We start from the raw sequence: 26080 nt of genomic DNA, 5'->3' as shown, positions 1-26080 counted from the left end.
ATATATGTCCAGTCCCTTGCTAGCAAGCTATAGATTTCTGTTGAAGATGGATGTGGTAGCTCACTGCTATCATCACACCTAGCACTTGAGAAACTAATCTGGGGGCTCATCATCAGGTTAAAGCCAGCCTGGGCTCTATAGTGAGTAGTGAGGCCAGCCTGAGACAGAGGAACAAAGCTCTGTCACAGACAAAAGCCTAAAAAAGGTGTTTGCCCCCATACATACTCCGTCCCAAGCAGGTGTGGTAGCACATGCCTGGAGAAGTTGCCCACTGAGTCAGGTGTTCACTTCCTTCCACCCAATCATGTCCAAACACATCCATCAATGATATTTTATCCCCATTCCTGGGGGTGTCAGCAGAAGCCTTAGGCAGTAAGTTCTTTTCCTGGTGCAAAATGGTTCTTCCCTGACTTTGAGGACAATACCACTGCCATGGAAGAGCCCTCGGAACAAATTAAATCTTCCATCTAAAAATCCTCTCCTACTGCCAACTTTTTGTTCATTTTATTACTTTATGTGTATGAATGTTTTGCCTGCCTGTATGTATGTGCACTACATGCATGCCTGGTGCCTTTAGAAATCAAAACGGGGCATTGGATCCCCTGAGACTGGAGTTACAGGTTGTGAACTCCATGTGTATGCTGGGAATCGAATCTGAGTTCTCTGGGAAAGCAACATGTATACGTAACTGCTGAACCAACTCTCCAGCCCCAGTGGACTCTTCCAGACTCAGGCAGTTAGGTGTTATCCTCAGGACATTTATATAGTGTAGAAGAGATAAGAGCAGACCACATGCCTGGGAAGATAAACCAGAAACTAGGATGGCTTGATTTCGCCCTCTGAAAAAGTCTAGACTCAAAAAAACCAAAGAACTCAGCAGCAATTATAGTCCATGAATCCCTAGGTTGCCATGAACATTCAACTCAAAATCATCTTAAATATACTTTAAACTATAGTAAGATAACATACATACACACTCACTCAAAACCAAATATTTCTGCCTTGAAAACCCCCAATCAAATAACTTGTGTGTTTGCTGTCTGGGAGGTTTACTAAATGCCATAAATTTAATAAAGACCACTTACTTCCCACAGCCATGTTCCATAAAGATTTACTACTATAAACAGGAAATAGCCTAGCAAGCTACTTATCAAACTTCAAAGCCCCAAGAAGTAGAATGGAGTCTATTGGTGTAAAAACTTGAGTTCAGTTTCCATCATGGACTCTGTGAAAATTCTAACCAGTGTAAGAGTCCCTGAAGTGCCAGAACCCGCTAGCTCCTTCTGACCCGGGACAATGCTCCACCACTCAGAACAGCCTTGTGACTCCCACCCCCTGAGCACTGCCCCACTCCCCACAATGGAATGTCAGAAAGCTAGAGGTGCCTGAGTTACAAACGTCCCTGAGATTCCCCCATCCCACCACATACCCAGAAGGCCCCGCCCACCTGTGACCAGTGTAGCGACAGAAGAACCAACAGTCCAGTGCTCTGAGAAACCAGTTAGCACCAGGTAGTGTGAAATCAAAAGCAGGAGTCCCACATCCCCCCAGGAGTCCCACATCCCCCTAGGAGTCCCACATTCTCCAGGAGCCCACATTCCCTAGGAAGAGCAGAGGAATGGGGTTGGAGTCTTAGAGGTAACAGCATCCTCAAAGTTTCCAATGAGAAGCTTTTCCCAAGGCTTCACACACACTCCACAGTCAAACCCAGACTGCCTCCGTGACTGAAATGAGCTATCGGTGCTCTCACAAGAGGTCAAGTGGTGGCAAGCAGAGGGGGGCTGTGTGTGTGGAGTCTTCACATCAGAGCAGTTGTCTGTGGGTTTGAGGCTACTGAGCTTCAGGAAAAGCAGGAACAGTGTCAATATTTGATATTTGCTTAAAGTGGAGTGCAGGTTTTGGCTTAGAGGGTGTTACTAACTTTGCCCTCTGATGCCAAGTCTCCATCTCTTAGCAGAGGTAGTGGTTGAAGGATCCACGAGCTTGTGGAAAACCTGGGAAAGATGAGAGGTGCAGGTGACAAGCCTACCCCCTTAGCCACAAGCCCCCATGTGTGTTCTGTCCACTCAGTTGTGTTGAAGGACAATGTCTCTCCTGTAACTGAAAAGCTCCGGTGCTTTCCATCACAAAGTCAGAAGGTCTTGTGTCTCAGAGGGGCTGACTCCTGCGTAATCAGAGAGCCTGGAGATGGTAGGATCTACAGTAAGCCACCTTCTCCAGCAAGAAGCTACCCTGGCTCTCCCAAAGAACTACTCTGCCACTGCCATCAGGGACATAACCCAGCAAGCCCATGTGCCTGGATGGAATGCTGAGCAGCACACACTTAGTATCCCTGAGCTTTCCATCCCCCATCCTGGGAAAAGGTTGGACCTCCTCCCCAGGCACAGTGGTCCAGGTAGAGCCCAAAGGAACAGAATTTTAAACAGACACACCCACACCAATTCTTCAACCCCCCCCCCCCCCCCCCCCCCCCCCCGTGGCTATCTTTGCTAGCAAATGAAGCCCAGTGCAGGAAGAGAAATAAGTAGAGAAGCCAGCCACTGCCTTGTCCTCATGTGATCTTGACCGACGACTTCTTGTGGGCACACAGGAGGGACACATAGGGGACACCAATAAAGGCCCATTTCTCGCTGGGCCAGAATCTAATAACTGGACCTTGCTCGGGTATCTCTGAGGCAGCATCAAAGTAGGCGAAACACACGCAGCCCAGGTATGCAGCAAGACAGATGAGGATGTGCCTGCAAGAGAGGGCAGCGGTGAGCCTGACACCAGCCTCCCCCGGGGGCCACCCACCTTCCCTGATGTCCCGGGGAAAGGATGTGAGAGCCAGCAATGCCAGGAGGGCTATGGTAAATCTTCAACACCTGAGACCATCCTAGACTTCAAAACATGCCCACTTGGGCTGGAGAGATGGCTCAGAGGTTAAGAACACTGGTTGTTCTTCCAGAGGTCCTGAGTTCAATTCCCAGCAACCACATGGTGGCTCACAGCCATCTGTAATGAGACCTGGTGCCCTCTTCTGACCCGCAGGCATACATGTAGGCAGAACAATGTATACATAATAAAATAAATTAAAATATATATATATATATTTTTTTTTTAAACATGCCCACTTGAAATGGCACTGTAGCTCAGACCTATAACCCTAGCACTCTAGGAAGCCAACTCAAGAGGACTCCCCAAGGTCAAGGCTACACAGTAATAGTGTGCACCTTTAATTCCAGCATTCGAGAGGCAGAGCCAGGCAGATCTCTGTGAGTTCAAGGCCAACCTGGGCTACCAAGTGAGTTCCAGGAAAAGGTGCAAAGCTACACAGGGAAACCCTGCCTCGGGGGAAAAAAAAATCTTTGTCTGTCAAAGCTTCAAAGCTTCAATTTTGATCTTTATCAAGAAATAAATCTTTTGCCGGGCGGTGGTGGCGCACGCCTTTAATCCCAGCACTTGAGAGGCCGAGCCAGGAGGATCTCTGTGAGTTCGAGGCCAGCCTAGTCTACAGAGTGAGATCCAGGAAAGGAGCAAAGCTACACAGAGAGACCATGTCTCGAAAAACCAAAAAAAAAAAAAAAAAGAAAAGAAAAAAAAAGAAAAAATCTTTTAAAGGCAGACAGATTCTTCTTTATACTCTATATTGAAACCCAGTTCCAAATGAATTAAAGGTTTAAAATACGGGCCCGTGAGATGTCTCAGTACATGAAGTGATGGCCATCAAGTCTGAGGGCCTGAGTTCCAGCCCCAGAAACCACATGGCATAAGGAAAGAGCTGGCTGGCTCCCAAAAGTTGCCCTCTGACCTCTACACATGTCCTATGGCATGCACATGTGCACATACGTATACATACAAGCACAAATTCACAAACAAATGGGAAATATTTTTAATTGCTTAAATTTTTTAATTGCTTGAAATAATTTAAAAATGGTTTGTTTTCATTTGTGTGTGTGTGTGTGTCCTGTGTGTGTGTGTGTGTGTGTGTGTGTGTGTGTTTCCTATGTGAGTGTGTGTGTGTGTGTGTGTGTGTGTGTGTGTGTGTGTATCCTGTGTGAGTGTATGGACACCTGTACGGGTACCTGCAGAAGCCACAAGGGTATAGGATCCCCTGAAACTGGAGTTACAGGTAGTTGTGAGCTGTTCAACCTGAGTGCTAGAACTGAACCCAGGTCCTCTGTAAAGGCAGCAAGTGCTCATAACTGCTGAGCCATCCCTCCAGGCCCTATGATTTTAATATATATTCCAAAAGACCTATATTTTCATAACTTTGATGGAAGAGTCTTTCTTTAGAATGACACAAAGAAACCATAAAGAAAAGTCAGACATGTGTGACAACATGATTCAAAATAAATACAGCACAAAACTATTAATGTGCTTTAAAAAAAAAGAGAGAGAGAGAGAAAAGAAACAGAGAAATATTTGCCAGATATGATAAAGAGCTAAGACTAATACCAAAAATGTGTTAATCATTATAAGTGTTGTGTGAGCTGTGCTTTAAAACGGGGCTGGATAAAGAGTGGGAAGGTAGTAGAAATAAGACCCAGTCCCCAACAATAACCGGAAGCTGGAGTCAGCATACATGGCAGTGCCGTGTATTGTTCATTACGCTGGGTACAGTGCTACACGCCTTTATTCCCAGGACTTGGGAGGCAGAGGCTGCCAGATCTCTGGGAGTTTGAAGTCAGTCTGGTCTACAAGCAAGTTCCAGGCTAGCCAGGGCTACAGAGTGAGACCCTGTCTCAAAACAACAATTATTAAGTAATGAGTAATTAATTACAATTTGCATAACAAACAGCACACAGCCATTGTAGGCAGTAATGACCAAAGACAAAAACATTAGAAGGTATATTCAAGAGGGGAAACACGGCAAATTGGAAAGCTTACAATTAGATTACAATCTAATGCTACCATCCAGATTACATTTTAAAAGAATCCAGTAACACTGTCTTTAAAGACATGAAAAATAAAACCAAAATAATTTTTTCCTATCAGGTTAGCAAAGATTTAAAAGAGTTAATAACCTACTGCATGTGTGAGCATGTGGGCTAAGGCATCCTGAGAGACCTCAGTAAAGTGATCTCAGGACTGGGGTGTAACTGCTCAGGGCAGAAGTAGAAGACTTGCCTAGCATCCATGACCCCAGCACTGCCAACAGAGACAGAACAAAGTCTGACATGGTAGCTCTAGCCTGAATGCCAGCACTGGGGCTGCATAGTGAAATTGAGGCCAACCTGGAATACACAAGACTGTCCCGAAGAGGAATAAACAGCTGGGCATGGTAGTACACGCCTTTAATCTCAGCACTCAGGAAGCAAAGGCAGGCAATTCTCTGTGGATTTGAGCCAACCTGGTGTGCACAGAGTTCCAGGCCAACTGCTAGTACATAGTGATCCTGTGTTTTAAAGCAAAACAAAAGCCAGGCAGTGGTGGCGCACACCTTTAATCCCAGCACTCAGGAATCAAAGGCAGGTAGATCTCTGTGAATTCAAGGCCAGCCAGAGCTACACTGAGAAACCCTGTCATGAGAAACCAAAACCCAACCTCCTCCTACTCCTGCCCCCTCCCGGAAAAAAAAAAAAAAAACCTACTCACACACACAAAAAAGGATAATAAGCATAATGAGATAGATAAAATAAGGTCTCATTCTGTAACCCAAGCTGCTCACTTGCTTGTGATCCTCCTCAACTATTAAAATTATGACCCTGTACCACTATGTAGTGCTAGGGATCAAATCCAGGGCTTTGTCTATGCTAGGCAAGCACTGTACCAACTAAATCACACCCCCAGTCCAAGACCTTATTTTCAAGAAAAAAAGAAAAGCATGTTGCCATCTTCTAATTTGTATTAAAATTTAACATATAAGATTAGAATCAATTATAGATGTTTTACAGATTATTTACAAAAGTGAAAAATTAGAAATGGCATAATATGGAGCTTGGGAGATGGTTTAGTGAAAAAAAAAAAAAAAAACCCTCTCATTCTGCAATCATGAGACCTGAGTTCAAATCCCCACCATCCACATAGAAAGCCGAGTATGGCTGTGTGTGCTTGCAATCCCAGCATTGAAAGACAGCAAGACAGACAGGTCCTAAAAGCTTGCTAGCTAGTCAGCCTAGCTGAAAAGGCAAGTTTCTGATTCAGTGACCCTGTCTCAAGGCAAGAAAACAGAGCAATAGAGCAAAGTAACTGACTCTCTGCTGTGGCTTTCACATGCACGAACATGTTTGTGCAAACACATCCTATGTATGCAACACACACACACTCCATTTATACACACAACCTGTGATAGTTGTTAATAGATTGGTAAATTATAAAGCATCATGTAATGAAGCATTAAATAGAAAGTAATAAAACATATCTCTCTCTCTCTCTCTCTCTCTCTCTCTCTCTCTCTCTCTCTGTGTGTGTGTGTGTGTGTGTGTGTGTGTGTGTGTGTGTGTGTCCAAAGGCCTTCACTATGTAGCCCATACTAACCTGGATCTTGTGGCTAACTTCCTGTCTCAGCCTTGCAGGTGCTGGGAGGGCAGGTGTGAGCCACCATTCCCAGATCACACTCTGAAGATGGCTCTGGATGTGGAGTTATAGCGCTAGAGAAGTTCCCCTGGATGCTCCTCATCTACCAGGACGTTAGACAAACATGACTCCCTGCCGCCTTTTGTATTCAGCAGTCATGAGGACAGACAGAGACACTGTCTCGTCCTGGGTTTGGAGCTGACGTAGTGCCCAGGAAGAGAGCCACTCCGCATCCCCATTTCCTCCTTGTTGGCTGGAGTTTGAACCCAGGGACTTGTGCATGCCAGACAGGCACTCTACTGCTACACCTCCCGACTCCTCCACTGCCTCCTCCCCTTCCTGAGTGTGGGTCTGTATGTGGTTTGGTAACCTCCATTTCCTTTTCTTTGAATGGCTTTAGAGTCATTCCCAGGCTTCCCAAAATACAGATGCTCTATTTCCTTATCATCGAACAGTATGAGTGATGTTCAACAATAGACGTTTAGTCCCCTAGGCTTTGTCTGTAGCTGTTTAAAAAAAAAAAGGTAAGACTGTCCCTAGATGACCTGCGAGGTCCAAGCTTTCATTGGTCACATGGGCCCTGAAGGCGTGGTTGCTATTGAGGACCATGCTGTCCTCACAGCACATAGGTCCCCAGCTCCCCCTCCCCCACCATCCATCCAGACCTTGGAGCTCAGGTTGCAGACTCACTTTTCAGGCTCCCTGGTACTAATTAAGGAGCCGCAGGAGAGGCTGCCAACCCGCTGTGCAGCATAACAATTAGGTCTGAGGGGGGTGGGGTGGGGGGCTCGTTCTGGCTAAACCAGCTCCCAGGAGCCATTTTCACACGCTACCTTACTGTCTGTCCATTATTTCTATAACGTCTGACAGGAGAGAGAAAGAAGAATGCTTGGCTCTGTGGCCCTCCCCAGAACCTACCTGTGCACCTGGCAGGGAGCACCCAGCCAGGCAGCGGTGCGGCCACCAGTGTCAATGCCACCACCCCAGGGCAGGAGCTTACCACACACAGTGCAGGTACGGAAAGTGAACGGAGGAGAGCAGCTCACAGAAGGCTCGGTCGCTGATCCAGCAGAAGAGGGCCAGGGTCCACCAGAGGCCAGAGAAGAGCCCCAGCTTAAACACACGGACATTGTCACACCTGCAAGGCAGAGGGAGAGAGTGTCAGCTCTCATTTCCATAGGGCTCGCTGACTACCTCTCCTGTATCTCCAAAACTTCTCATCCGTCCGCCCCAGCCCTTGGGATGGGTGCCCCGCCGAACACAACCACACAGATGTAAATATCCACATATACACACGTGACTCACATAACCTTATTTCCCACACAGTCCTGGCCCCTAACTCCAGATACATAGAACTACCTACCATCTTGAAAGGGTACCCTTTCAAGAAAGGGTACCCTAACTCCAGATACATAGAACTACCTACCATCTTGAAAGGGTACAGACACAAAAACAGAGTTCAACTAGTCTTTCCTCCCGCTCACAGATCCCATATCCGGTTTCTTAGCTCTTCCTTCAGAATCCACCCCAAATCTGCCCTCTGGCCATGTGGGTCCAGGCCCCTATCACCTCCTCTCTAACCTACACTCACCCATGCCCTTGTAGTCAACTGGCAATGTTCTGCTCCAGGGCTTCAATGAGAGAGAGAGCCACAGCATTCACAGTGGCCACAGGGCCCCATGTGTGGGCTCCCCTTCCCTTCCTCCCTCCCTCCCTTCCCTCCTTTTCTTCCTCCATCCCTTCCTTCCTTCCTTCCTTCCTTCCTTCCTTCCTTCCTTCCTTCCTTCCTTCCTTCCTTCCTTCCTGATTTCTAAGCTTTGGTCCTCACTCACCCCCTTTGCTCAAACTATGCTGTCCCTCAAACACTTCAGGCCTTAGCAGGAATGGGCCCTACAGCCTTCCCACTGGCTTTGCCTCTGCCTGGGGCACTCTTCCCTCACATAGCCATGTGGTTCATCTGTCTTCAGGTGTATCTGCTGGACATCACTCATGTGTGGTCAGAATGAGACCTTCTCCTCGGATGAATACTTGGCCCCCAGTTGGTGGCGCTGTTTGGGAAGTTTAGGTGTGGCCTTGATGGAGGAAGTGTGTCACTGGAGGAGGGCTTTGAGAATTTAAAGACTGAGCTCTCAGCCCCCATGCTTCCCGCCATGATAGTGATGGACTCTTGTGCCTCTGAACTGTAAGTCCCAAGAACCCTTCCTTCTATAAGTTGCCTTGGCTCTCCACAGCCTGCAGCTGAAGACAACACATACTCCACTCAATGAACACGGAAACTTCAAGCTGGTGCCTACCTAGAGCCTTCACCCCTATGGACGAGCGAGCATTCATGGTAGTCAGCTTGCTACCAAAGGAGAGGGGTAAACACCAAGCAGTTACAAACCCTTCGGTCTACAAGCGTGGCTTGCCTGCCTGCAAGGTATGTTGGTGCCATAGTTGTGCAAAGCTTGCACGTGCTCTAAACCGAGGAGCCATCTCTCCAGCCCCCAGGAAAAGCGTTTTAACGTATTTTCAACAGGAGAATCTCCTAGCAACGTGATTTAAAGTTCAGTGATGTCAGGTCATGACCCTGAATCAGAATAAGCTTTCGTTTTCTCCTGGTGAAAGAAGGTTCAGAAGGGGCACCGAACCGCTACAAGCCAGACGTGCTTCAGGAAGGAAGGCCGGAGAGAAGCAAAGCGATAAAAGGCAGTCTCTCCTCTTGGTCCCCTAGGCAAAGCAAGGCACAGTGAGACACACTGGCGTGGACATGACATGTCACGAGAGAACAGGGAAGATGCTGGAAGGAAGTGCAAAGAGTACCTTTTTTCTGGGAATCTTATCAATGCAGGGGAACTTTCCTTTCCTTTTCCTCTCGGAGACTTGGGTGGTAACTGAGTCACAGCAGGAAACAAAGAGACCTGAGCCATGCCCATGCAGTGTCCCTCTGTCCCTCTGCGCCAAGCAGAAGTTAAACAAAACAGTCACACAAGTTTCTTTCTAATCCTACAGGAGGGCCATCCAAGGACACATAAGCAGCCAAGCCCCAAACTAAAGGGCCAGCAGCAGTTAGCCACAGCTAGGGGGACCTGGGCTCAAATGAAGACATAGAAGTTAAAGAGAACAGAGGGAAGAGGAAGCTTGGTGTGTGTGTGGGGGGGGGGGGGGTGCTCAACTTACAGGGGCAGCAGAGATGTGTGTGAAAGACTCTGCATTTTATCAGTATTGCCTTGCTAAGGAGTAGAACAATGGCCAGGACTAGAGGAGATGTTCAGGGGAAGATAGCTTCTGACTTGCACATCTGGACACAGTACTCCTTTTTAGCACAACTGGACACACTACAGAGAAGACTAGGGATGAGAAAGGCAGGTAAGGAACCCAGCTTTGTCAACTTGAACTCTCCATACCTGTGACTCCTTCGATTACAGAAGTCAGGTAAGCAGCTAAGTAGATAAACAACAACAACAACAACAACAACAACAACAACAACAACAACTAAAGATAAAGAAAGGCAGTGTAAACCCAGTGTGGTGGTGCATGCCCTTTAATCCCAGGAGGCCAAGGCAGGCAGATCTCTGAGTTCAAAGCAACCCTGGTCTACACAGTGAGTTCCAGGACAGCCAGGGCTACACAGAAAGACATTGTCTCAAAACAAAAACAAACACGGACAAAAAAACCAGCTAAATCTAGAACATTCTATTCACTTCAGGCTGAATAGAAGTCAGCACCACTGGACTGAATGCTCCAAACATAATTTATTTTAGATGACTTCGCCAGCAATTTAGTTACGTGTCTTCCACAAATCTTTACTATCTGATAGTATCCAGGATTGGATAAGTGAAGATTGTGGCAGCCCCGCTGGGAGCCCAGCTCCCATGTTTTACGACAGGGTACTCTTGAGGAGTGAGGCTTAAGAGATATTAGATAGGATAGAGGGGAGAGAAACAGAAACACAGGACAGCCTCAGGAGGGCCTAGGTCATTATCCACCGGCCCCTTCTGTCTCTTCTAAAGGGCCTTTTATAGGAATGCCAAAGAGTGGAGCAAAAGACCGCCCCCTAGCACAGCTGCAGACCCTTTCCAATCACCTGGTAACTACACATGTGGTCAAGCAATCCTCTAATGCAGCCCTGCTGGGTAAAGCAAGCTCAGATCTCACTACTAGGAAACCTTTGTGAGCCTTCACAGAAGATGCAAGCAGGCCCCAAGCCTAGGGGCGCCAGATCCTCAGGCTACAAATAATGAGAAAAGGTAGTTCAGTAGGCATCTCCACCAAGAACACAGAATCCCTTAATAGGAAAGGAAGAGTCCATACAAGAGAAGCTAAAACGGAAGGAGGTATTTGTCTCTCTTTACATTGATTGGGGTACTTGTTGAAACTTAAGGACAGGAAAAAGAAGGTAGCTAGTGTGCTGGTTTGAATGAGCAATGTCCCCATAGGTTCAGGCATGGGAACCCTTAGTCCCCAGTTGGTGGTGCTGTTGGGGAGGATGAGAAGGTGGGGCCTTGCTAGAGAAAATCCACTGCCCGGGTGAGCTGTGAGTGTATAATATAGCCGCTCCCTGCTTTCAGTTTCCTCTCCCTGCTCCACATTTGCTGTAAAAGATGTGGTGGCCTCTCTGCTTCCTGGCTCCTGTTGGCATGCTTCCCTACCATGACGGACTCTTCATCCTCCTAGAATTGCAAGTCCAAATAAACTCATTCTTCTAGAAGCTGCTGTGGTAATGATGTTTTATCAGAGCAACAGAAAACTAAACAATACAACTAGTATTCCTTTTGTGTTTATTTTTGTTTTGAGACAGTCTCCCTATGTAAGTGGTGGGCCTAGAACTTACTATGTAGATCAGGCTGGCCTCAATCGCACAGAGATCCGCCTGCCTCTACCCCAGGCTACCTCCAAGTGGTAGGATTAGAGGCGAGCATTACTATATGCAGCCACAACTAGTATTTCTTGAAAATCCACCACTTATTCATTGAAGATTTATTAATTTTTATGTGCATTGATGTTTTGCCAAATCCTCTGGAACTAGAGTTGCAGACAGTTGTGAACTGCCATGTGGGGACTGGTCCTCTGGAAGAGCAGCCAGTGCTCTTAACCAGCTCTCCAGCCCCCTATTTATTTATTTTTTTAAATAGACCTAAACCTTATTATGGAAGACCCAAGGAAGTGAAGAAAATGCCCTGAATTTCTGAGCTACTGGAAGGCAAAAGCCAAGCCACAAACCTGGGGTTGTCTAGCACCTGAACCCAAATTTCTCCTAGCAATCACGTGACTCTAGAATGAAAACAGAGCTACCTAGCAAACAACCGGGGAACAGAGACTTTAGAATTTTCAGAGCTAATAGGCACCTTGGAAAATTCACAGGTAGGTATAATTTCTGCCTTTGAGTGCTATACTGGAAAGGAAGAAGAAAATTATCCACATTCGTGGGAGCACACACTAAACCCAATGTAAAGGCACAGAGTTTAGGAAGGAAGACACGGAGCTCGCTGAGGAAGAGGAAGGGGTTAGTTAGCAAAGCCCTCGAGAAGGAGCTGGTGTCCACGAAGCAGTCGTAGGAAGGCTGGGTCCCTGCAAAGCTGCGGTGGGGAAGGGCCGTCGACTGGGAGAATGAGTATGAGAAAGCATGAGCTGAAGAGGGAAAAAAAATGAGGAGCCTGTACAGACTGACACCAGGCGCACAGAAGGAAGCAAGGTCAGAGAGAGCAGGACAGTAAGGAGCCACTGAAGGTTTGTGTACAAAGGAGTAATGTGAGGTTAGGGATTTAGCTCAGTGGTAGAGCGCTTGCCTAGCAAGCGCAAGACCCTGGGTTCAGTCCTCAGCTCAAAAAAAAAAAGAGTAATAATGTGAAAAATACCCCCTTGAAGGAAGAAGCCTAGAGGAACCGAGGAGGCAGCAGCAAACAAATGCCATGGGCTACTGGGGAGGTGTGAGGGTAGAGAGTGGGGAATGTGAGGAGGTAACAGGGGCAACACTGTAGAAAGAGTTCCTATGGGAGACAGGGGTCCTTTGAAGTGGCAAGAGATTTTGGAGGGCAATGATGGCCACGAGATCTCAAGGCTAATGGCATTAGAAACAGTGGTGCCTTTAAAATTATTTGGGGAATTTTGTTGTTTGGTTTTTTGAGACAAGGTTTCTCTGTGTAGCCCTGGCTGGTCTGGAACTCAGACCCGCCTGCTTCTGCCTCCAGAGTGCTAGGATTAAAGGTGTACACCACCACCTGGCTTGTTTATTTTCATTTGGGAATTTTAAAATCGGATTTGTGGAGGGCGGTGAGAGGAACGATGAGGAAGCAGTGGGAAGGGCTGCAGACAAGCCAGCAGCCTTGGGTGCTGCAAGACAGTCTGATGGAGTGTACCCAGCCTACAGCTGCAAATAGGAGACTGTGCCGCCGGGCGGTGGTGGCGCTCGCCTTTAATCCCAGCACTCCAGAAGCAGAGACAGGTGAGCTGAGTTTCGGGCTAGCCTGGTCTACAGAACAAGTTCCAGGACAGCAGGGCTACACAGAGAAACCCTATCTCTTAAAAACAAAAACAAACAAAATCGCTGGGCGGTGGTGGCGCATGCCTGTAATCCCAGCACTCGGGAGGCAGAGGCAGGAGGATCTCTGTGAGTTCGAGGCCAGCCTGGTTTACAGAGTGAGATCCAGGACAGACTCCAAAGCTACAGAGAAACCCTGTCTTGAAACAAACAAACAAAAAGTTGTTATTATAGATCAAAATATACAATGATGTATATTACATAAGTATTTATAATAGTGGAAAAACTAGACTTGAAATGTTCAAAATTTAACTAAATTTAATACAGCTACAATTCAGATTCTCATTGCTCTCCCACTTCCCCAATCACCCTCCCTGTGTGTCTTTGAGACAGGGTCTCAAGTAGCCCACGATGGCCTTGACCTAAATATGTTGCTAAGGCTGACTGCTGCCTCTACGCCAAGTGCTGGAATTACACACTCTAAGTTCAAATTCTATGAAGGTGTTAAAAATGATCTGGAAAGTTATACTTATTTACTGAAAAAGATGTCTATAATATATCCCCAAGTGAGCAAACCAAATTTCAGAGTAACTTGAAAAGTAACCCAATTTTATAAAGCTGCATCCTATTGAACTAATGTTTTAAGCAAATATATAAGATGGCAAAAAAAAAAAAAAAAAAAAAAAAAAACCTAGAAAGACAGCACAACCACGTTAATAAAAATAAAAACAAGCCAGGCGGTGGTGTGCACGCCTTTAATCCCAGCACTTGGGAGGCAGAGGCAGGCAGATCTTTGTGAGTTCAAGGCCAGCCTGGTCTACAAAGGGAGTTTCAGGAAAGGTGCAAAGCTACAGAGAAGTCCTGTCTGGAAAAACCAAAACAAATTGTTCTCATCATGAGACAATGAGTCAAGTTTTGTTGTTTTTTTTAAAGACTTATTTATTTATTATGTATACAATGCCCTGCCTGTGTGCATGCCTGCATGCCAGAAGAGGGCGCCAGATCTCATCACAGATGGTTGTGAGCCACCATGTGGTTGCTGGGAATTGGGAATTGAACTCAGGACCTCTGGAAGAACAGCCAGTGGTCTTAACCTCTGAGCCATCTCCCCAGCCCCAATGAGTCAAGTTTAATGTTGTTGGTTTTTGCTCTTTTGGTGGGGAGCACCACCCAGTTCCCAAATAAATCACACGCAGAGGCTTATCTTAATTATGAACGCCTGGTTTTAACTTGGCTTATTTCTAGCAAGCTTTACTTAACTGTAAGTTGTCCCGTCTACCTTTTGCCTCCGGGCTTTTCCCGTTCTCTTACTTCTGTAAATCTTACTCTTACTCCATGGCTGACTGTGAGCCTGGGCTGGCCCCCAGAGTGCTCCTCCTTCTCTGGATACTTCCTCTCTCTCCTTCCTCCCAGATTTCTTCTTCAATATATTCTCTCTGCCTGCCAGCCCTGCCTAGCCTTTCTCCTGCCTTGCCATTGGCTATTCAGCTCTTTATTAGACCATCAGGTGTTTTAGACAGACACAGTCACACAGCTCCACAGAGTTAAACAAATAAATAAAAGTACCACACCTTAAAATAATAGTCTACCACAGTTTAGTTATTTTTGTTCAGTGAAATGAGCAAAGCTTTGTTCTAAGCACTACCAAATATTCTATTTAATAAAAGATGTTTTCTTTTGTGTTTGTATTTTCCAATTTTTCTCCAATAAAGTAGTTTCTTAATAGGAACCAGCTTTTGAACATGGTCTTCAGTAAGTTCACACTGAAGATGTGAGGAAATGGAGAAATTGTGGCCCAGAAGGCAGGCCAATAGAGACAACAGAAGTCGAGCCACATATGACAGAAAAAGCAAGTCACTGTCCCTCAGCTGCAGACACAGGCCTTAGCCAGTCACCGTGGTCACAGGACAGGCTCCCATATCTCTGAGCAACCTGTGGTCACTGTGGCAAAAAGAAAATTCAGACACACACACTTCAGTGATGGCTGAGTCTTAAAGGCACAGGAGAGTGGGAGAACACGGTCAGGAAGGGCCATGGATCAACTTGGGCTTTATTAAAAGATCTCTCCCTGAGAAGCAGTGTGGGTCTGTGGTAGAACACGGCTCCAGACTTACACAGTATTACTGGTGATGAGATCACCACGTATTTATTATCGGCTACACTTGCTCCCTCTCTACATCTCCTCATCATCACTGAGAACAGACTGCTACCGAGAAGTCAAGAAAAGCTTAACATCCCACATGGGAAATGTACAGTTTGGTCAGACCCATGGTTCCAGAGACAAGATCACCTGCCATGTTCCTGGAGCTTACCGTTTTGTTAATAGCTTTACTGGGATACAATTCATGTGCTGTAAAAATCTGCCTACTTAAAGCATACAAGTCAGTGTCCTGTAGCATACTGGGAGGTGTTCAGCCATCACCTCCATTGAATTTTACAATTTTTCCTGTAATGGACCAAGAAATCCTTCCTTCATTTGCTATCATTTCTTTTCCTGCCCCACCCCTACCCTGCCATGACCTCCTCACAAGCCTCTGACTCTATCCTCCCCACCCCTACCCTGCCATGACCTCCTCACAAGCCTTCTGACTCTACCCTCCCCACCCCTACCCTGCCATGACCTCCTCACAAGCCTTCTGACTCTACCCTCCCCACCCCTACCCTGCCATGACCTCCTCACAAGCCTTCTGACTCTACCCTCAACTCCAAACAATGGGGTTCTGGCTATTTAAACACCCAGAGGCCCATAATTAAGCTTATTACAGTCAGGTGCAGTGACACACACTTGCAATTCTAATACCAGGAGGTGAGTCCGGAAGGGCAGTTCTAGGACAGCCTAACTATTAGTGAGTCCAAGGCTACCCTGGGTCATGTGAGAACCTGTCTCAAAATAGAAAAGAAAAAAGTAGGGAGCTGTCATGATAACTCACTGAGTACTTGATGCCAAATCTGACAACTTGGGTTTGATCCCCAGAACCCATTTGGTGGAAGGAGAGACCCAGTCCCCACAAATTGTCCTCTGGCCTCTACACGTGCGATTTGACACAGGTGTGCCCATACACATGTACACACAATAAGTAAATAAGTGTGGGTCTTTTATTAAGCTTATTGGGGAATAGGGACTTCTCTGTTTTTTTCAGTTATAGGCTTTTATACCACAATAGCTGTTCTTCTAGGACTAAGTCAATTGGTTTCTAAAAAACCTATCCTTGCAGGCATCACAGAGAAGCCAAGTAAAGGAAATCTGGCAGTCCCCTTTGCTGCCAGGCAGCACATTCAAATGCCTCTTGAGCCACATCTGCCCCCAGACGCTCTTGCTGATGAGCAGAGCAGTTCTGGGAAGCAAAGCGACCAGAAAGAAAGGATCGTCTCCTCAGCTGAGCTAACACATCCCACAGTACTACTATCTGAGGGAGGAAGACCAAACTTCAATGAAGACAGAACTGTGGTACTGTAAACCTAGTCAAACCCATGACTGAGGGGGTCTGAGCCCCTAAGGGGGAAACTAAATTGGCATGGACCCAAATCCTCTTCCAAGTATTTGTGTTTATATTCCCAAACGCTACTCTCGGCCTTACTCAAAGAAGCACCTCATTGCGATGAACAGCAGTGAATGCGGAGACCCCCGACTGTTCAAGTGCTGAGACTAAGTGAGGGTTGAGCACTCAGCACCAAACAGGACATCTGTATCGCCTCTTCTAAGGCCCAGGGAACATGGAGGAAGAGTTGGGAAGTCTATAAAAACTGGAAGATATGAAGGGCTGTAAAAATGCCCTCTTCAGAGCAGGCACAGCCGTTACAACCATGATCACAGAGCAGCCGTGACTCCTGCCTCCACGGGGTCTACACAAGACTGGGCCTATCAGTAGTCAATCACTGATCAGAAAGGGGCCCATGGAACCCCACCCTGCCTGATGAACTACTGGCAACTGGTGAATCCTGGGGGGAAAGCAGTCATTGGCTTCCGTTGTGTACTCACAGGTGAGGCCATCAGGCTCCACTGGACAGTTTCAAACCCATATTCATACAGAGCCCTGGTTAAACTCAGTGGGTTACAGAACATTGGAAAGAGACAACATATGAGAAGTGGATTCGTAGGGAAGGGTGAGAGGTATCCACAAGGATGGAAAGGAAATAGATAGAGCAGGGGTGAGAGAAACCAGAATATATTATATAGAGATAGGAAATTATCAAAGAATGAATTTAATGAAAAGTATTAAAAAAAAAAAAAAAAACTTTGGTGGCTAGAGAGATGGTTCAAGGATTAAGCGCACTGGCTGCTCTGTAGAGGACCTGGGTTCAACTCCCAGCACCCACAAGGTGACCCAAAACCATCTTTAACTCCAGTTCCATGGAATCTGACACCTTCTGGTTTTCTCAAGTACCAGGCATGCAAGTGGTACACAGACATACATATAGACAAAGTATCGACACTTTTTCTTTTTTTTTCTTTTTTCTTTTTTTTTTAGCTTTTAAAAGCTCACTCATGAGCATGATAGATTACACTTATAACCCAGCACTAAGGAAGCTGTGGTGGGAAGATCAAAATGAGTTAGTCCACAGCCTGGCTAGCCTGGGCTACATAGCAAGAGCTGGTTTCAAAAAAATCAAGACATTCAGTGTTCATAATAAGAGAAGTATAGCTTAAAACACATTTTAAAGGTAACTACAACAAAAACAATGTTTTCATCAAATCTTAAAAATAGATCAGTGATCATATGTATTTGGTGGCAAGAAGACCCACACACAAGACCTAAAATAAAATATTTTTTTCATTCTTTTTGTGTGTATGAATGTTTCACCTGAATGTATGTGCACTGTATGCATGCCTAGTACATGCCTAGTGCTTACAGAGGTCAGAAGAGGATGGTGGATGCTCGGGAGCCACCATGTAGAGGCTGGGAACGAAATCACGATCCTCTGGAAGAACAGTAAGTGCTCTTAACCACTGATCCATATCTCCAGTCCACATAAAATGTTTCTGAAAGATTTGGAGAGATGGCTTAGAAGTTAAAAGCACTCTGCTCTTCCAGAGAACCCAGATCTGGTCTCAGCACACAGGTCAGGCAGCTCATAACATATGTGACTCCAATTCCAGGGATTGGAGCGCTCTTCTGATCTCTGAGGGCTCCTGGTGCATGCACATGGCATGATACATACATTCAGACATATACACATATGTACAAAATAAAATACATAAATTTTAAAAATATTTCAAAGATAAAAAAATATTTTAAAAAATGTTTCTGCATATGAATGTGAGGTCTTCATCTACAACTTCCCAGAAGAAAATGGTTACCCAGGCAACAAAAGACAGGAATAATGGCACTCACCTCTTCAGTTCTGCAATGAGCAGGGCAGTGCATGGGACCCCTAGAGTCATCAGAGAGATATTGTTGATAGCAGGCTTGACAAACGCCAGGCACGTTGTAACTGCAGACAGGACACACACCACTGCCTTGAACCTGCCCCTGAATCAGTGGAGTTAAAATCAAGTCCATTAGCAGAGGAGATCCAGCTTGTTTATTTAACATGCTCCCCCAACCCCAAGCTGAAGACTGAACCCAGGGCCTTTTGTATTCTGGGCAAGTGCTCTCCCATGGCGTGTCCCTATTGGCAAGGTGCAGCCAGCACTGTGTGTGCAAGCTGAGAACTTGTACACACGTGGTTCTCAACCTTCTTAATGCTCAGACCCTTTAACACACTTCCTCGTATTGTGGTGACCCCAAACCATAGTACTGTGTTGCCACTTCATAACTGTAATTTTGCTGCTGTTATTAATCCTGAACTGTGACCCCCAAGGAGTTGTGACCCAAAAATTGAGAACCACTAGTCTATGCTAAGTATTATTAGGTCAGAGATGAACCAGATCTAAAAGCCATCCACTCTACTTCCAGGAGCTGATCGTTGAGAAACAAAGATTTTGAAAACTTTTAGCTATGAAATGGTTAAACCACAGTCAACCTACGTCTCGGGGGGACACTGACAGTGATTTCCCCGTTCTTAACTGTGTTTTTTCAGATTCTTCTACAGGACTTGACAAGGCCTTTTTCTATAAACCAGACCCAATGGCACAAGACTGTAATCCCAGCACTTGGAAGGTGGAGACAGGACGATCAAGAGTTCAAGACCAGCCTCAGCTATGTAACATGTTTTAAGACCCCATCTCAGGGCTGGAGAAATGGCTCAGCAGTTAAGAGCACTGGCTGACCTTTCAGGGGACCTGAGTTCAATTCGCAGCACCCATATGGCAGCTCATAATTGTCTAACTCCATTTCCAAGGGATCTGATACCTTCACACCAGTGCACATAAAATAATTTTTTTTTAAAAAGACCCTGTTTCAAATTAAAAAAAAAAATTGTAAAGGGCTAGAAGCATTTTAGGTTTTGCAAATCCTGAGCTCTTTGCCACAGGTACTCAACTCTGCCTTTATGAAGACAAGTTCAGGGACATGCATTATGTGCTGATAAAACTTCACAGAACTCATTTAGCCCCAAAACTTTGCCAAGCCCTGTTCCACTGGGTCATCACACATGACTTTTATGAGACAATCAGAGATCATTAAGAAAGCATAAACATGGCCAGGCGGTGGTGGCGCACGCCTGTAATCCCAGCACTCAGGAGGCAGAGGCAGGCGGATCTCTGTGAGTTCGAGGCCAGCCTGGTCTACCAAGTGAGTTCCAGGAAAGGTGCAAAGGAAACCCTGTCTCAAAAAAAAAAAAAAAGAAAGAAAGAAAGCATAAACATAAACATTACTACTTTAAAAGAAAAAAAGATTCCTGTGTGTGCCCAGCCTACAAAACTGAAAGTTTTGGGGGGAAAAATCAAATAGGATGACTATTTCCTGGCAGCCTGTAGGTCTAGCGTGAACGGAGGTCTCTCTTGACAAGTTTTTAACATGACAGATCACAGACACTCAGCCTGCAGGGAAGTGGAGCCAGCTAGAAGTGGCGACGTGATCCTGGACACACTTCTTCCTCTCTCCAGGGACCCTGTTTCCTGATCTATAGAGGAAAGAGGCCCTGGCCTAGCCACTCTCCGAGGCCTTATCCATGACTTAAACTAAGGAGCACGTGACGTTCCTGTGGCTTGTCATTTGTCATCAGCAGAATTTGTTTTGGCCAAGAGCCCCGGAACAGGTCACAGTTAGGAAACTGATTGGAATGAAGTTCTATTATAAAGAAATCAAAGAGCATCGACCCCTCAAAACACAAATTTATCTTCTAAAGAGGAAAGGCATTTATCATCAAGGCACAGGAAATCATTGATCAAGCTGCCAACCTTCTGACTGGAATGAACGGGCTTTGTAACCCTGAACCAGAGGGGAACAGACAGATGTGAAAGGAAGCTGGCGGCGAATGCTCAGGAGACCCATGTTTTCTTCCTGACAGGCCAGAACTCCTCAGTTACCGGAAGCAAGACTGCCTGGCCAGCCTGAGGACAGCCCCACCAGCACCAGGCCCATGGCCTCTGGGACACTGGGCAACTCTCCCTGCTTCTGGCACGTCAAGGCTAAGGCCTGTTGCTGGTCTCTCTCTGTTCCCTCTCTGTCACAGGACAAGCCCACGTTTCCTTACCTTCCCACGGTACCCCACGTCTGAACGTGGTTTTACCCTTTCAACTTCATTGTTAGTTTTTCTCCACTATGAATTCTTTTACACGCCCTCCCCTTCAACTGGACACACATAACCAGAGATTCAGAAGCTAGAGATAGAGCTGAGTTAGCATAGCTCTTCCCTAGCATGCATGCCGCCCTTGGAGAGATCCTTGCATCTCCAACACTAAGTGTGCTTGTGCATATTTGTGATCCTGGTATATGAAGGGAGGAAGCAGGAGGGTTAGGAGGTCAAAGTCATCCTCAGCTAGCAAGCTTGGAGCCAGTGTGGAACATATGAGATCTTGTTTGGAAAAAAAAAAAAAATGAAAGAAAGAGAAGGAGAGGGGAAAGGGGGAAAGAGGTGAGGGAAAAGAGTAAATTTGCAAGGTGCTTCACCTTTCCTTCCCAAGGGTTTAGGATTCAAGCACAAGTTGGAAAGAGGAATACAATCACTAAAATACAAATGTTTCTGATGGGACAAATGTACTCACAAATCCTGCCCCACTGTTCAATGACCATGGGACCTCTACAAGAGCCTTTCCAACTTGAAACAGAACCACTAACATCCATGGCATTCTTGTGAGCACTTCAGCACTTAATAGAGGGCCCAGGATGGGTCATATGCCAATAAGACCCATTATCACCATCTTTCTTAGAAGAAATACTATGTTAATAATATCGATACTATTGAGCTGGCTGTTGGGGTTCATATCTATAATCCTAGCACTTGGGAGGCTGAGGCAGGAGGATTGCTATAAGTTGAGGCCAGCTAGACTAAGAGTGTGATCATGTCTCAAAATGAAACAGAACAAAGCAAAACAGAAAAAAATATTATTGTTGATAATATGTTCTGAAGGAGAGCAGGCTGGACAGCCATTGTAATCCCCAAAAGTTCCGTAGAATACTGCCAAATAGTTTAAAGGCACATACTTTAGGACACAGTCGCAGACAACTCCCCACACTGGGTCCAGAGGGAGTGGAGGAATGTACTGGACAATGAGGACATCCTGTGCACACACAATTTTGCAACTAGTCAAAATAAACAGAGGTCACATGGCCAGCAGAAAGCCAGCCAGCCCAGCATACCCAAGCAAGAGTCACCAGAGGCCCTAGGTATTGGAGAGCTAGGAATTTCCAGAGCGAGGGGCCCTGACAGTGTGCGTTCTAAACTGTGATGGCAGGCAGTCCCTACCTCGGTCTTGTGTTTAGCTGTCAGCCCATATAGTCTCATGCTAGAGGACCCACTGAAGAAACTCTTAACACCCCTTCTTCTGTGTTCCCCAAACCCAAATCTAGCAACCCAACTTCCTGACCAGTATCTCACAATAAAGTTGCTACTGTTATCATTAGCTACCCCTTAAAGAGGAGGATTTCAATCTTAACTGATCCTGGTGGGGTTTTTTTTGTTTTTTTGTTTGTTTGTTTTTTAATATTTGGTACTTGGTAATGTCACCTTTACTCCTTCAAAGTGAGATGGACTTTATGAATGATAAAACCTGCCATTATTTATGCATGATAAAACCATGTCCACAAACTTCTGAGATGTCCCTGAAGATGGTTAGGACTCAGTAATTTCAATAATCACAGAGCAAACATCACTACTTAAAACAGCCAGCCCTTGCTATGTGATGGTGGTGCAGCACTTGGCCCTGGGAAGGGCTTCAGAGAGCTTTCCCAGCCCCACTGTTTCTGAAATGAGGCACCAAAGCCCAGAGAACCTACACTTCCAGCCTTATCTATGCTAGAACAGGCAGAGCCTAGCCTGCTCCCTAGCCTTTCAAGATCCTAAAAATGAAGTGGACTATGAAATGAAGGCTGGCTCCAGGTTTTGTCGAAGGGACTCAGAAGTGCACGTGAGAAGTTATTTGGGAAGCACATTCCATTAGCCTGTAAATAACACTTTTTCCTTAGTTTGTCTGAAAATAAAAATACTCAAAATTACTAATAACCATCAGTAGTTGAGTATACATTCTGAAGAGTCCTGGGATTTCTAAGTAAAATGAGAATCTGTCTTTTCCTAACCTAGCAATTATATCCTATTGGTTTAATGAACACTGATTTTCTATAGACAGTATTATATTCTGTGCTGTTTATATTTTTTTTTTTTTGTCAACTAGACTCATTTGAGAAGAGGGAACCTTAACTGAGAACATGACTCCACCCAAATGGTCTGGAGGCATTTTCTTGACTACTGGTTGACATGGGAAAGGAGGATCCAGCCTACTGTGGGATGCTGGGCAGGGAATGTTGGGAGGTATAAGAAAAACAATTGAACGTGAGCCTGGGGAGCAAGCCAGTAAGCAGCATTTCTCCATGGTCTCTGCTTCCAGCCTTGAATTCTTGCCCTGACTTCCCTTCATGAAATACAATGCAAGCTGAAATAAACCCTTTGCTCTCCGAGTTCCTTTTGGTCCTGGTGTTTATCACAGCAGTACTAACCTAACTAGGATGTCTGCTAAATGTATTTCCAGATTTGTGTTTTATAGTGGCTTCTTGTACTTCCTAAGTCCTCATTCTCTGTGAAGCGAGGTACTATACATATACCTTTTTGTTTTATCTTCTCTTCGGGTTTTTTTTGTTTGTTTGTTTTGTTTTGTTTTTTTTTCTTTGCGAGGACTTGAACTCAAAGCTACACAGGGCTCTGTAACAAACTACACTCACACCCGTCTCTGATTTTTCTCTGATCCACTTAGGGTGTGTGTGTGTCTGTGTCTGAACTCACAAAGATCCCCCCACCCCTGCCTCCCGAGTGCTAGCATTGCTGATAGGAACTCTGAAGACTGACCCATGCCTCCAGTGCAGAACAGCCACCCACTGCAATCCTAAGAAGCCCCCATGGATGCTCCACATTCTCGCCTGCCCATGGCTGGGAGACTGAAGTCAGGCAGATTCGGATGAGGCTCATTCGCTTCTCTTTTGCTGTGTGCTGCTGATTTCTTTGCCCATTCAAGCTCTCCAAGCCTGTCCTCCCCTTGCTTGGTCCGTGTACCTCAGAAACCCTAAGCAGAAATGTCCACTGTGTGCCATTGGCAGCCGTGAGAGCTGAGGGACACCAGTGACCATGTTGCTCAAAGTGGTGCTGTGTGTGCGTCATCTCAGCCCTGGGGGAGTTTACAGATGAGGAGATAGCAAGCCAAGCCATCCAGTTTCTAAACACCAACAGCAGGAATCCAAACCCCTCCCCAGTCAGGACAGGACTTGTGGTCCTCAGCCTCCAGATGACTCTCCCCACACCCAGGGCACAGGACTCACATCTTCTCATCCTCCCAACATCAATACTACACAGTGCCGTGATAGTCCCACCTGAGTCCCCGGCATTGATGCTCAGTTGTTTTCATTATTAAGTTGATAGGTTTCTATTGCTAACATCAACACCCCGATTCTTTTTCTCCCATTTAGACACTCCTTACTTCTACTCTATGAAATGAAGGTGTGGGAAAAGGGCATTTATAACTAAGAAAAACTAAACTGCGCTTGGAATTTCAACCTAGGACTACAGAATGCTAGCCACAATTAGAGAAAATTCTTATTCTCGTTTCTTCAATTTCTCACCCAGATCCCAAAACCTAAAAGATGAGTTCTTAGGAGAAAGTGGTTCCTTAATGCACAAACTAACACACCAGAAAGTGTAAGGAGCTGAGGAAGTCGTGAGTATGTGTGTATGTTGAGGACATAAGCATGGTCAAGACAAGGACCACAGGGCCTCAGACTCATAGGAACGCCAAAGCCCTCCCTGGGTCAAACTCGGGAAATTGCAAATGTGGTTGTAGACAGTGTGTGAAGAAAATGTCCACAGTGACTTCCTCTTCTTCATATTTACAGCCAGAGAATGCTCCTGTACAGAGACCTCCTGCCAAGATGAACTAAACCTGCCCCCTGCTTCAGCTGTATACACTAACCATGCTTCAGCTGTATACACTAACCTTGCCTCTTCTAGTCAGATGTATAAAGAAAGACACTGAATTTCCACATTGCTGCCACTATTGGTGCATCTCCACCAGAAGTCATGAGCTACTGGATTCCAGCTCTTCTGTCTGTGTGTCTGTCATTTCTTCATTCCCTGTTGCTCCAATTCCATCAATCCCAAAGTCTTGCAGAGTGCAACACCTGAGGTGACCAATGTGCACCCCAGGAGGGGGTATCCTAACCTGTGGAACTGCAGGTGACATTGCCTCATGCTCTTGGTCCCCACCCTCAGAGTTTCCTCTGAGACTGATCAAGATTTACAGGAGACCCTAGGGACACCACAGCAAGGTGGGCACATTGTTTTTTGTTGTTTTGTTTTATTTTGTTTGGTTGTTTTTGATTTTTTGAAACAGGGTTTCTCTGTGTAACCCTGGCTGTCCTGGAACTCACTTTGTAGACCAGGATGGCCTCAAACTCAGAGATTTGCCTGCCTCTACTGTGATTAAAGGCATGGCCATCACTCCTGGATACCGAGCACATTGTAAAGCATACTTCCTAGGGCTGAGAGTGTAGTTCAGTGACAGAGTGTGTGCAAAGACCTGCGTTCAATTCCCAGTAACAGACAGGCAGAGACGGAAAGAAAGATGGAATGGGAGGTTTTAGAGCACACTTTCTCCACTGATTAGAAGGCAAGATAAAGGTCTACCAATTTGCCCTTCCTCATTTTTTTTTTTTTTTTGATAAATAACTTTCTTGAGGGTACTTCTAATTCTAGACGATACTCAGAAATAGTTCTATTCAAGTCCTACTTCAAAGGATAAAGACTAATTCACAAGGAATATTTTCTCTCTACCTCATTGTAGAGGCAGGAAGATTAGGCGTTCAAGGTTCAGCTCAGCTACATAATAAGTTCTAGTCTAGCCAGGACTGCATGAGGCCCTGTCTCAAAAACAAACAACAGACATACACATAGACAAAGCATATATCCATATACACAAAATAAAATAAAAACATCTTTAAATTGTTTTTTCTTTTTTATCTTTAAAAAATAATAAATATGTTTGTTTTATACATGTATATAAATATGTATGTATGTAATCTACTTGATTGATCCTAAAATAGGATATTACACAAGAAAATACTGCAGCCAGTATTTTCCATGAATATTCTTCCCACTCAGGCTTCAAAAAACAGTCTTAAGTTTTTCTTTCTCTATTTATTTTATCTTTAATTATGTGTATGGGTATGTGCACATGAGTGCAGGTGCTCACAGAGGCCAGAGATGTCAAATACCCCTGGAGCTTGACTTACAAGCAATTGTGAACTGCCTGACATGGGTGCTGGGAACTGAACTTGAGTCCTTGGCAAGAGTAGTCCATGCTCTTAACCACTGAGTCATCACTCCAGCCCCTGAAATCTTAATCTTTAAGAACTGCATAGCTCCTGCCTCTTTCCAACATGCCAGAAAAACTGTCACTAATTGTTTTACTGTCCTGGTCTAATTCTTCCCTAGACAGGTATAGCTTGCTTCACTGACACCAAAATTTTAAACTCTTTATCTATATTCTGTCTATATTCTGACAAAATAGGATATCCTATAGAGAAATATGTGTTTGAT

General features: G+C 45.5%; 1 protein-coding gene across 1 annotated transcript in view; it reads right to left on the bottom strand.

Annotated features, from left to right (window-relative positions):
* Positions 1–2479: 2479 nt before the first annotated feature.
* Acer2 (alkaline ceramidase 2) overlaps positions 2480–26080 on the bottom strand; it is a 39596-nt gene continuing 15995 nt past the window's right edge. Inside the window, exons 4-6 of the mRNA XM_036178987.1 lie at positions 18292–18429; positions 7499–7636; positions 2480–2738 (exon numbers count right to left, since the gene is read on the bottom strand). Of these exons, the coding sequence (XP_036034880.1) occupies positions 2552–2738; positions 7499–7636; positions 18292–18429 (463 nt within the window). The 3' untranslated portion in view covers positions 2480–2551. The remainder of the gene's footprint in view (positions 2739–7498; positions 7637–18291; positions 18430–26080) is intronic.

The sequence above is a fragment of the Onychomys torridus genome, chromosome 2 (genome assembly GCF_903995425.1).
Source record: "Onychomys torridus chromosome 2, mOncTor1.1, whole genome shotgun sequence".
NCBI classification, from domain to species: domain Eukaryota; kingdom Metazoa; phylum Chordata; class Mammalia; order Rodentia; family Cricetidae; genus Onychomys; species Onychomys torridus.
Note: the sequence above shows the minus strand (reverse complement) of the source record. Positions and strands in the feature narration are given on the sequence as shown.